General features: G+C 43.8%; 1 protein-coding gene across 1 annotated transcript in view; it reads left to right on the top strand.

Moving 5' to 3' along the window:
* The window catches only part of LOC121889001, a 9,423-nt gene extending 1,918 nt beyond the window's left edge, over nucleotides 1-7,505 (top strand). The window contains exons 2-3 of the mRNA XM_042400682.1: nucleotides 5,530-6,200; nucleotides 6,320-7,505. Of these exons, the coding sequence (XP_042256616.1) occupies nucleotides 5,530-6,200; nucleotides 6,320-6,544 (896 nt within the window). The 3' untranslated portion in view covers nucleotides 6,545-7,505. The remainder of the gene's footprint in view (nucleotides 1-5,529; nucleotides 6,201-6,319) is intronic.
* The last annotated feature ends 2,670 nt before the right edge of the window (nucleotides 7,506-10,175 follow it).

Genomic DNA, 10,175 nt, shown 5'->3' with positions numbered 1-10,175 from the left:
GGATCGCCCGAGCCACAGGCCTCCACACCAGATCAGCAGGGCCGGTCAGCAGTCTCTGAATGTGCTGGAGGCGGAAAACAGCACCCCTACTGGCCAGGTGAATCAGTCCTTGTCCTCCGTCGTCTTTAGCTAAGAACAATACACTCTGTGGGATCCAGTGGAGATGATCCCAGAAAAAGTCCACGATCACCCTCTGGATGTTTGACAGAAGGTTAGCTGGAGGATCAACAGAGTACAAACGGTGCCACAACATAGAAGCAATCAAATTATTAATAACCAGAACACGACCTCTAAAAGACAACTTTGGTAAAATCCACTTCCATTTTTTCAGTTTGCCTTCAGCTTTCTCTAAAACATTTTCCCAGTTCTTAGAGACAGTGGTGGGATCTCCGAGGTATACCCCGAGGTATTTGATGCCTCCTTTTTTCCAGGTGAGCCTCCCAGGTAAGCTGAGCTGCTTTAAACCATCACCTACCATCAGAGCTTCACTTTTTTCCCAATTAACTTTTGAAGAAGAGATCAGACCAAAGTTTTCCACACTGTCAGCTAAAGAGTCAATGTCACTCTGTTTTTGGACCAGCACTATGACATCATCAGCATAGGCAGAAAGCTTAACAACAGAGTTGGAACCAGGGAGATTAAAACCAGAGAGTCGTGTTCTTAGTTTGTGTAAAAAAGGCTCTAAGGCCAATGAGTACAACATGCCTGAGAGGGGGCAACCTTGTCTAACCCCCCTCCCCACCTTAAAAGGAGCACTTAAACCACCATTTATTTTAAGTACACTTTCAATGTCTCCATACAAAGCCTGGATCTGGGCTATCAGACCTGGATTGAAACCAAAAGCTCTGAGTGTTTGCCACAGGTACATATGTTCAACCCGGTCAAAAGCCTTTTGTTGATCTATGGATATCAGCCCAAGATCTAACCCCAAAGAACTGGAGAGGTCCACAACATCTCTAATTAAAGCTATGTTGTCTGTTACCAACCTGCCAGGTACACAGTAGGTCTGATCCACATGAATGACCTGCTCCATCACCTTCCTCATCCTGTTGGCCAGAACCTTGGACAGAAGCTTATAGTCGGTGCAGAGGAGAGAAACAGGACGCCAGTTTTTAATATCCTGTAACTCTCCTTTTTTAGGGAGGAGAGTCAGGACTGCTCTTCTGCAACTTTGAGGCAACCGGCCCTTCTTCACACTGTCATTGAGGACCATCAGGAGGTCCCCACCAAGCACCGACCAGAAAGTCTTATAGAAGTCGGCAGGCAGACCATCAATGCCCGGGGATGTTCCACCCCGCAAACCCTGCAGTGCAGCATACAGTTCTTCAGAAGATATCTCATTCCCCAGCTCTGCGTTGGCGTCCTCCGAGACCTTTGGCAGATCTGCATAGAAGAAATGAGACACCTCTGGATTCTCGGTGTACTCCGACCTGAACAAGTCACCATAAAAACTCGCTGCAAACCTGCGAATGTCAGCCGACTCCTGCAGCAGCTGCCCAGTATGTGAGCGTAGTGACATCATCTGCCTCCTCTGCCCATTTTTCCGCTCCAACCCAAAGAAAAAGTGAGAGGGAGCGTCCATCAAAGCCACATTTTGAAACCTACTGCGCACCACAGCGCCCCTTGCAGAGGTACCCAGCAAGTCAGCCAAGACAGACCTTTTAGTCTTGAGGTTCTCAATGTGTCCTCTTTCTCCTGTGGAATCTGCAAAAGCCTGCAACTCCACCACTTCTCTCTCCAGAGCTCTTATAGACCTGGCCATGTTTTTGGAGACATTGAAAGTGTACTGTAGGCATAGTTTCTGGATCTGACTTTTCCCAATATCCCACCATTGTTGCAAGGAGCTGTAGAGGGATTTTGTTTCACTAAAATTTTTCCAAAAGAAATTAAAAACATCTTTAAAATTTCCATCTGATAAAAGCGATGTGTTAAAATGCCAATAAGCACTGCCAGATTGTATTTGTTTGATAAAAACAGAACAGTGAACCAAAGAGTGGTCGGAAAAACCAACTGGACTTATAAAAGAACTTCTAAAAACATTTAAGTGATGTTTAAAGCAATAAAACCTATCGAGCCTGGCCATGGACAAAAGGTTGTCCTTAGTGTGGACCCAGGTGTACTGACGGTGGCTTTTATGAAAAACTCTCCACACGTCACTCAGCTCATGAGCTTCACTTAACTTTAAAATGCAATTTTTAGAAGCCACGTGTGGCTCTGGATGGTTCCTGTCCATTCTTGGGTTTTCCGTACAGTTAAAATCCCCTCCAAGGAACAGAAACTCATCAGAATTACATTTTTTAATTACATCACTTAAAATGTCATAAAAGTCAAGTCTTTCAGACCCTACAGTTGGTGCGTAAAGGTTGATAAATACCATTTTAACTTTTCCAAAATCAGCTCTTACTTTTAAAATTCTTCCTGCCACAACTTCCTCAACATCAATGTTAATGGGATTAAAATTTTGGTTAAATAAAATTCCAACCCCACCACTCATGCTGCTCTTATGACTGAGAAAAACCTCCCCCGCCCACTCTCTCCTCCATTCAGCAGCAATTTCTTCAGTACTGTGAGTTTCTTGAACAAAAGTAACATTCAAATGTTTCATACCAATCAGACTAAACAGAGAGGCTCTCTTGGTGATATCCCTCGCTCCATTCAGATTTAAAGTGCCAATATTTAAAGTGCACATGTGCAAAATGGGCCAAACGTGGGATAAAAGCACACAAAATAGAAAACTTACAAACATATTATTCATCAGTGCGTATTTGAGTTTTCACCCTCAGAACTATTTTTTTCAGTCTGTAGATCTCTTGATCAGAGAAAACAGGCTGCCCAAACTCTTCTGTGTTTTTCATGTAACCTTTTACTGAGTCCAGAAAAAGTTGCAAGTCTGGAAAATAGTTGTCCACCTTGACTTGTCTCAGCCCCTTTGTGTCCTGTAAGAACTTTTGTACTCTAATGAAAGAATATCCACTCTCTAAGTTCTCAGAGGTCTCATTTTCACAGTCAGAGTGGAACCTTTCCTCTGGTTGAGAGGATGGACACTCTGTCACTGACTTTGACACCTTTTTTATTCTGCCTTCAACTTGTTTGGTTTCTGTATTCTTCCGTTTCACTGATGATTTCACCACATCCTCATCCATGCACTCTTCCTCCTCCTCCTCTAGCACAGACTCTGCCACCCTGGCAGCAGTCTGTCCCATCCTGCTCATTTCCTTCCTGACAGTTTCCTCCTCCTGATTCCTGCTATCATTTCCCTGTTTGACACCTGTCTCAGCTTCCAAATCGGTTTGTGAATCAGGTGACCCCCCGTCAGCTGTCTCCTTTATGCTTGTATCACCTTGTATGTTTTCATCTTGAGACGCTGCCCCGCTCGACGCAGCACGGACCGGCGACCCAGGCGGCTCCGCAGCAGGAGCCGGACCCGGCTGCACCGGCGGCCCCGGCGGCTCCGCGCCAGGTGCCGGACCGGCCGCCCCTCCCCTCTCTGGGCATGAGCGAACGAGGTGCCCCTCCATACCACAACCAAAGCACTTCATATTATCAGTTGTTACGTGTAAAGTGTAATCAAAGTCATCGACCTTGAACTTGAAAGTCAGGTGTAAGTCTTCCTCATTTCTGTTGAGAATCATGAAAACTTGTCTGCGGAAAGACATGACATGTTTTAACTGAGGGGATTTACAGCCCAATGGAATCAGTTTTATGGGCGATACGAGTTGCCCGTGCCTGGACAACTCTTTCGCCAGCACTTCATTTCTAATGAAAGGTGGAACATTTGAAATGATGACTTTTTTAGCGGGGTTCACCAACGAAAACACCGGAGTGAAGGTGTCCTGAATAACCACGCCGCTCTCAACCACACGGTTTACTTTGTCCACGCTGTCCAGAAAAACAACCACAGAGTTGTTCATCCGGGAGGCAGATTTAATGCTACCATACCCAACAACCTCCCCAACAGCCAGACTACACTCCTCCACACTGCATCTAACCGCCGGAGCCAACTTAATGGCGTGCCGGCGAGTTAGCTTCTCCAAGCCGGAGCCTCCACCTGCTGTCATGCTGACCAGCAAAGCTGGCAGCTGACGCCACCTACACCACCCAAACCTCACCCAGACACAGTGAAAGACTCACAAAACAACACGATTCACAGTGACTTTACATACACAAGAAAATACACATAAAAAGATAGAAAAACTCAGTCACTCACAACGCAAACTCACCACCGCACTCACCACGCTCACTCCCAGCATGCACTCAGAGAGAGAGAGAGAGAGAGAGAGAGAGAGAGACAGAGCCAGAGCCAGCCCCTATCGACAGAGAGAGAGAGAGAGAGACAGAGCCAGAGCCAGAGCCAGCCCCTATCGACAGAGAGAGAGAGAGAGAGAGACAGAGCCAGAGCCAGAGCCAGCCCCTATCGAGAGAGAGAGAGACAGAGCCAGAGCCAGCCCCTATCGACAGAGAGAGAGAGACAGAGCCAGAGCCAGAGCCAGAGCCAGAGCCCGCCCCTATCGACAGAGAGAGAGAGACAGAGCCAGAGCCAGAGCCAGAGCCCGCCCCTATCGAGAGAGAGAGAGACAGAGCCAGAGCCAGAGCCAGCCCCTATCGAGAGAGAGAGAGACAGAGCCAGAGCCAGAGCCAGCCCCTATCGAGAGAGAGAGAGACAGAGCCAGAGCCAGAGCCAGCCCCTATCGAGAGAGAGAGAGAGAGAGAGACAGAGCCAGAGCCAGAGCCAGCCCCTATCGAGAGAGAGAGAGAGAGAGAGAGACAGAGCCAGAGCCAGCCCCTATCGAGAGAGACAGAGCCAGAGCCAGAGCCAGCCCCTATCGACAGAGAGAGAGAGAGAGAGAGAGAGAGAGAGAGAGAGAGAGAGAGAGAGAGAGAGAGAGAGAGCCAGAGCCAGAGCCAGAGCCAGAGCCAGAGCCAGAGCCAGAGCCAGCCCCTATCGACAGAGAGAGAGAGAGAGCCAGAGCCAGAGCCAGCCCGCCCCTATCGACAGAGAGAGAGAGAGAGAGAGAGAGAGAGAGAGAGAGCCAGAGCCAGAGCCAGAGCCAGCCCGCCCCTATCGACAGAGAGAGAGAGTGAGAGAGACAGAGCCAGAGCCAGAGCCAGCCCCTATCGACAGAGAGAGAGAGAGAGAGAGAGAGAGACAGAGCCAGAGCCAGAGCCAGCCCCTATCGAGAGAGAGAGAGACAGAGCCAGAGCCAGAGCCAGCCCCTATCGACAGAGAGAGAGAGAGAGCCAGAGCCAGAGCCAGTCCGCCCCTATCGACAGAGAGAGAGAGAGAGAGAGCCAGAGCCAGAGCCAGCCCGCCCCTATCGACAGAGAGAGAGAGAGAGAGAGAGAGAGAGAGAGAGAGAGAGAGAGAGAGCCAGAGCCAGCCCGCCCCTATCGAGACGTAAACGCCCCTGAAGAGACAAGCGACAATTAGCAGCAGTTAGGCCTATTCTTCTAGAAACGTCGGGCACGCAGCAATGAGAATGGCACAGCTCCAGACCGTCTTTTTTTGTGCTTTTTTTCTCCTTATTAAAGCCATGTGCGTTTTGGGAGAACATCACAACGCAACTTTGGGAGACCCCTTTACCTTTTCAGTGAGTGACTATTGCATGGATAGCAAGAAGTTCACACTCACTCGACGGCTGAAAGATGACAGCGAAAAGGCCGTAGGACACTTTGCAAATGATGTTTGGGTGCCAGGGGAAGATTACAAAGACCGGGTGAAACACATTTCAAACACTTCCGTCGTCTTAACCGACATTACCCTCAATGATGACGGAATGTTTGAGTTCACCTGTGGTGGCCGCTTTGTACCCGTGCAGCTGGATGTCGTTGTGCCCTGTGACGTGCTGGGAACTGAGGGAGAAACAGTTAAACTTCCCTACTACTTCACTACTTTCGGTGAACATGATGTGGAGATTATACGATGGGAAAAAAACAATGAGCTTGTCCTTGAGCTGAATCTTTTCTCCAGGAAGGTCACATATGGGACAGGATTTGGGGGAAGAGTGTCAGTGTCACCCGACTGGTTCTTACGAGGAGACCTGTCTCTGAAACTGGAGCGAGCTCAGCTGGAGGATAAAGGTGTTTTCTTCATCCACAAGAAAGATAAAAAAAGAGGAAAGATGGGAAATCCTGCTGCTGTAAGGCTGAAGTTCAAAGAGAAGAACTCTGGTCAGATCGCCTTCACACCGTTGACTGCATCTGTGAGTAAAAACACATAATGTCAAAATAACGTGTATAGCTTCATATAAACTAGTGGTGTAATAGTGTCTGAATTTAACCAAATTCTTCTATTTCCTTTTTGTCTTTTCGTCCTCTACAGCCGCCACAGAACTGCACTGAAGAGAAAGCGATGGGGACTTGGACCACCGTCCTCATAACAGCCGTTGTGACGACTGTGATTGTTGTACTTTTAGCTGGTTTGTTTCGGTGGCTGAAATCCCGCAAAACATGTGGACAAAGTGATGAAAGACCTGCGACAGATGTGGAGATGGGACTTGTGAACAATAGAGGACCTGCTGGTTCTCAAGTTAATGGGGTCTTTTAACTTAAATGGTTATTTAATGTGTTTTAAATGGTGACTGATGAAACAATGGTTGTTACTATTATGAAGTCACGAGATTTTTACAGTGGTTGAATAGAGAAAAATGTATTTCCATGAATTTCTTATTAATAAACACAATACATTGAAAAACACGGCTACTGTGATTTCTGCCGCAACTCATTAATGTAAAATAATAATTAACACTTAAAAGGTATTTTAAAAATATATATTTGCCAAAACATATCAGAAATAAAATCATGTCCTTGAACTAGGTGAACCGACTCCGATCATGTTGTGTGGCGCTGGGTTGGTCTCACTTCACGTGAGACTGGAACTGAAAACATGCAACACAATAGCCTGTAGCTTTAAGTAAATATGGAAACACTGAATAAAACAAACAGCCATAAATATAGTGATAGAAACCCTAAAAAATCTAAACAAAATACACAGCTATTTAATGGAAAATGTTAATTACCTTTTAAAATGTATTGTGGAGTTTAAAAACGCTGCACCAATCTGTCGAATAGTGTTCTTAAGATACGTCTGAAATGCGGGCTGAGGAAATGCTAGTGGAACCAGAATCCAGTGGCCATTTGAGGGTTCTCTATGATTAATTAAAGGCCTGAAAAGATTTTTTTTTAAAGTTTGTATTAGTAAATTATTTATTAATCATTAATAACGTTATTATGAATCCCTTATCAAGGAGGCTTATCAGAAAGTGGGATTTACATTTACATTAGTTGGCTGAAGTTTTTCTGGGTGCAAATGAATTATATTTTAAATGATTCTACTTTACGTCCAGTGTTTAGGTTAATGTTTTATTTCATTAGCAAAGACCAAACCAACAACAAAATGCGTGTTGATGACTCATTAAGGATAAGAAGTGGCATGGTTGAGGTGTGGTCTTGCTCCTGAAACTCCGATCAATAGCTTCGATTTAGGAAACAATAAGAATTTTGTTTTCAAGTAAAAATGAAGGATTCTTGAAGGATTTGTATTCCAAACAGCATTCAGGTATTTTTACTTAAAATTTGGTATTAGTAACTTAAATGACGTCGGGGTTTCTAAGGTTTTTTTTATTTATTTTTTTTTATTTTTATTTATTTTTTAGAAAACAACATTATCTGCACCTTCAAAGATGACCTTAAATTTCAAATTCAGGGATTCACACCAAACAAGGTCATGATTAAGGCCTTGGGGGTTGGTAGGCTAATCTTTGTTACTAGTGGTAGTGAAAATGCCTTTGCATTGCACAGCCTCAGACCTTAAGCCTCGGGGAGAAGGAAGTTGACCTGACTTAACCCCAGTGTATGAGTTTTTCTATGTGTGTGTGTGTGTGTGTATGTGTGTTTCCAACAGTGACTCATCTCACAGATGCCGTTCACTCACTGCCCAGAACACTGAGAGCACACATTCTTTGCCTGATTCTGCTGCAGTGCTTTCTCCCTCAGTAGTTCAGAAACAGCCTGGCGCTGCGGTAGTAGTTCCAACAGCTTTTGTTTACATACCAATATGGCTGTGGCAAAATACTCATACTCCTCTCACATGACCAGATAAACAGCTGTCCCCCAGACTGGATGGACAGATAAAATCTGGGGTAAACACTTTCCATTCATTAACAGCCACTTTCAACACTCAATAGCAGGCAATATTTATCAGCAGTGGTGGAAAGTAATTAAGTCCATTTACTCAAGTACTGTACTTAAGTACAATTTTGAGGTACTTTACTTGAGTATTTATATTTGATGCGTGAGACCCTGCTGCTGTTAGGCTGAAGTTCAAAGAGAAGAACTCTGGTCAGATCGCCTTCACACCGCTGACTGCATCTGTGAGTACAAACACATCATCTCAAAATAGCACGTATAGCTTCACGTAAACTCGCGGTGTAATAATGTGTGAATTTAATGTGTGATGTCTCACTAAAAAAAGCCGGTTTTCTCGCCAACTTGCTGCCAAGAAACTTACTAACCATCCACCGGCCCCTTCGCCTCCTGTATAGGAAAGATCAACTCATATGGATCACATATGAACTACGTCACTTTAGAAATATTGAGATCATACGTATTTAGGAAATGTTGATATAATACGTTTTGTAGAAATGTTGATATGATACATTTTGAAATGTTAATACGCTACGTATTTCACGTGTTGAAACGTAGATATTCAACGTTTCTGTGCAGAAACGTACAGTGCCAACGTTTTATTCTGGCGACCAGGCTGTTTTTACAGTGGTTGAATGTGGAAACATAATTTTGTTTTTCTATGAATCACTTATTGAACAAAATAGATGAAAAACTGTGATTTCTGCAGCAACTCATTAATGTAAAATAATGATTAACTTTTAAAATGTATTTTAAAATATATATTTGCCAAAACATATCAGAAATAAAATCATGGCCTTGAACCAGGTGAACCGGTTCCGATCATTTTGTGTGACGCTGGGTTGGTCTCACTTCTCGTCCTGCTTGTAGAAGAATCAATAATTAGATTAAACCAATTAAAAACTGGAACTAAAAATATGCAACATAATAGTCTGTAGCTTGAAGTAAATATGGAAACACTAAATAAAATAAAAACGACAAACAGCCATAAATAAGCTTATAGAAAACCTAATCACTTTTGAAAAGTATTTTAATAGGCTATATATAACCTAAAATATATCAGAAACAAATCCTCTTAAAATAAACATGAGCAAAGCAAAGAGCAGACGGGTTTACTTCAACAAGTTCTGCAGCACAATAAACAGGTGGACTGTACAACAGAGAGTTTATGTGTAACATTAACACCTTGGACAGATAAAATTCACTGTGGAAAAATACTGGATGTGTCTGTGTCTTCGCGAAGGTTGCTTCTTTTGCATCTTGGCTGCCAAACTAAGACACACCCGTTGACCACATTAGATGAATAGATGCATGAGAGAGATTCAGGCAAATACTCAGCTCTCCTGAACTCTGAAAGTTGGACCAACTGTGGAAAGCAAGAAAAACCTGTTGCGTTGTTCATGTCCCGCCCCTCCCCAATATATATACACAATATATTGCGAACTATTGCCACAGAAACAGTTCTGCGGCAACTCTGCCCACATTTCAGCCCCGTTATATTCGCCCTATCTGGGACTGACAGGTTGTTAAACAGGAATGACTGCATGCCAGCTGGCGGAAAACAAAGCTGTTTATCTCCCTTATCTGATCACACTTATTCATATTTATTGAATATTTATTATAATCTGGCTATAGTGTGGAACTTCTTATTTTATTGTTTTAGTATTGATTTTATTTTTATGTATTTGTTAGTTTAGGCTATTTCACAGAGACAGTCCACATTAATAAACATTGCTGTAAATATGCCAGAGTTAACCAAGAGGCTATTTTCCATCTGTAGTCCCTGGACAGATGTTACAGAGTCACCCTGCTCTACCTGCCGCCATCTTGCAGCAGTTTTATTGTTTTATTATTGTTATTTCTGAATGAGGACCTAATTTTGTTACTTTCATGTATCAACATTTTCTGGAATGACAATAAACTTCCTTGAATCCTTGAAATCCTTGAATCCTTGGTATTTTGGTGGAAAACGGGTTGCACTGAGAATAGACTTCTCTGAACCATGTGTGTTTCTGCTGATTTTATCAACGATG

The sequence above is a fragment of the Thunnus maccoyii genome, chromosome 22 (assembly GCF_910596095.1).
Source record: "Thunnus maccoyii chromosome 22, fThuMac1.1, whole genome shotgun sequence".
In the NCBI taxonomy this organism is placed as follows: Eukaryota; Metazoa; Chordata; class Actinopteri; order Scombriformes; family Scombridae; genus Thunnus; species Thunnus maccoyii.
This window is presented reverse-complemented; position numbering and strand designations above follow the sequence as displayed.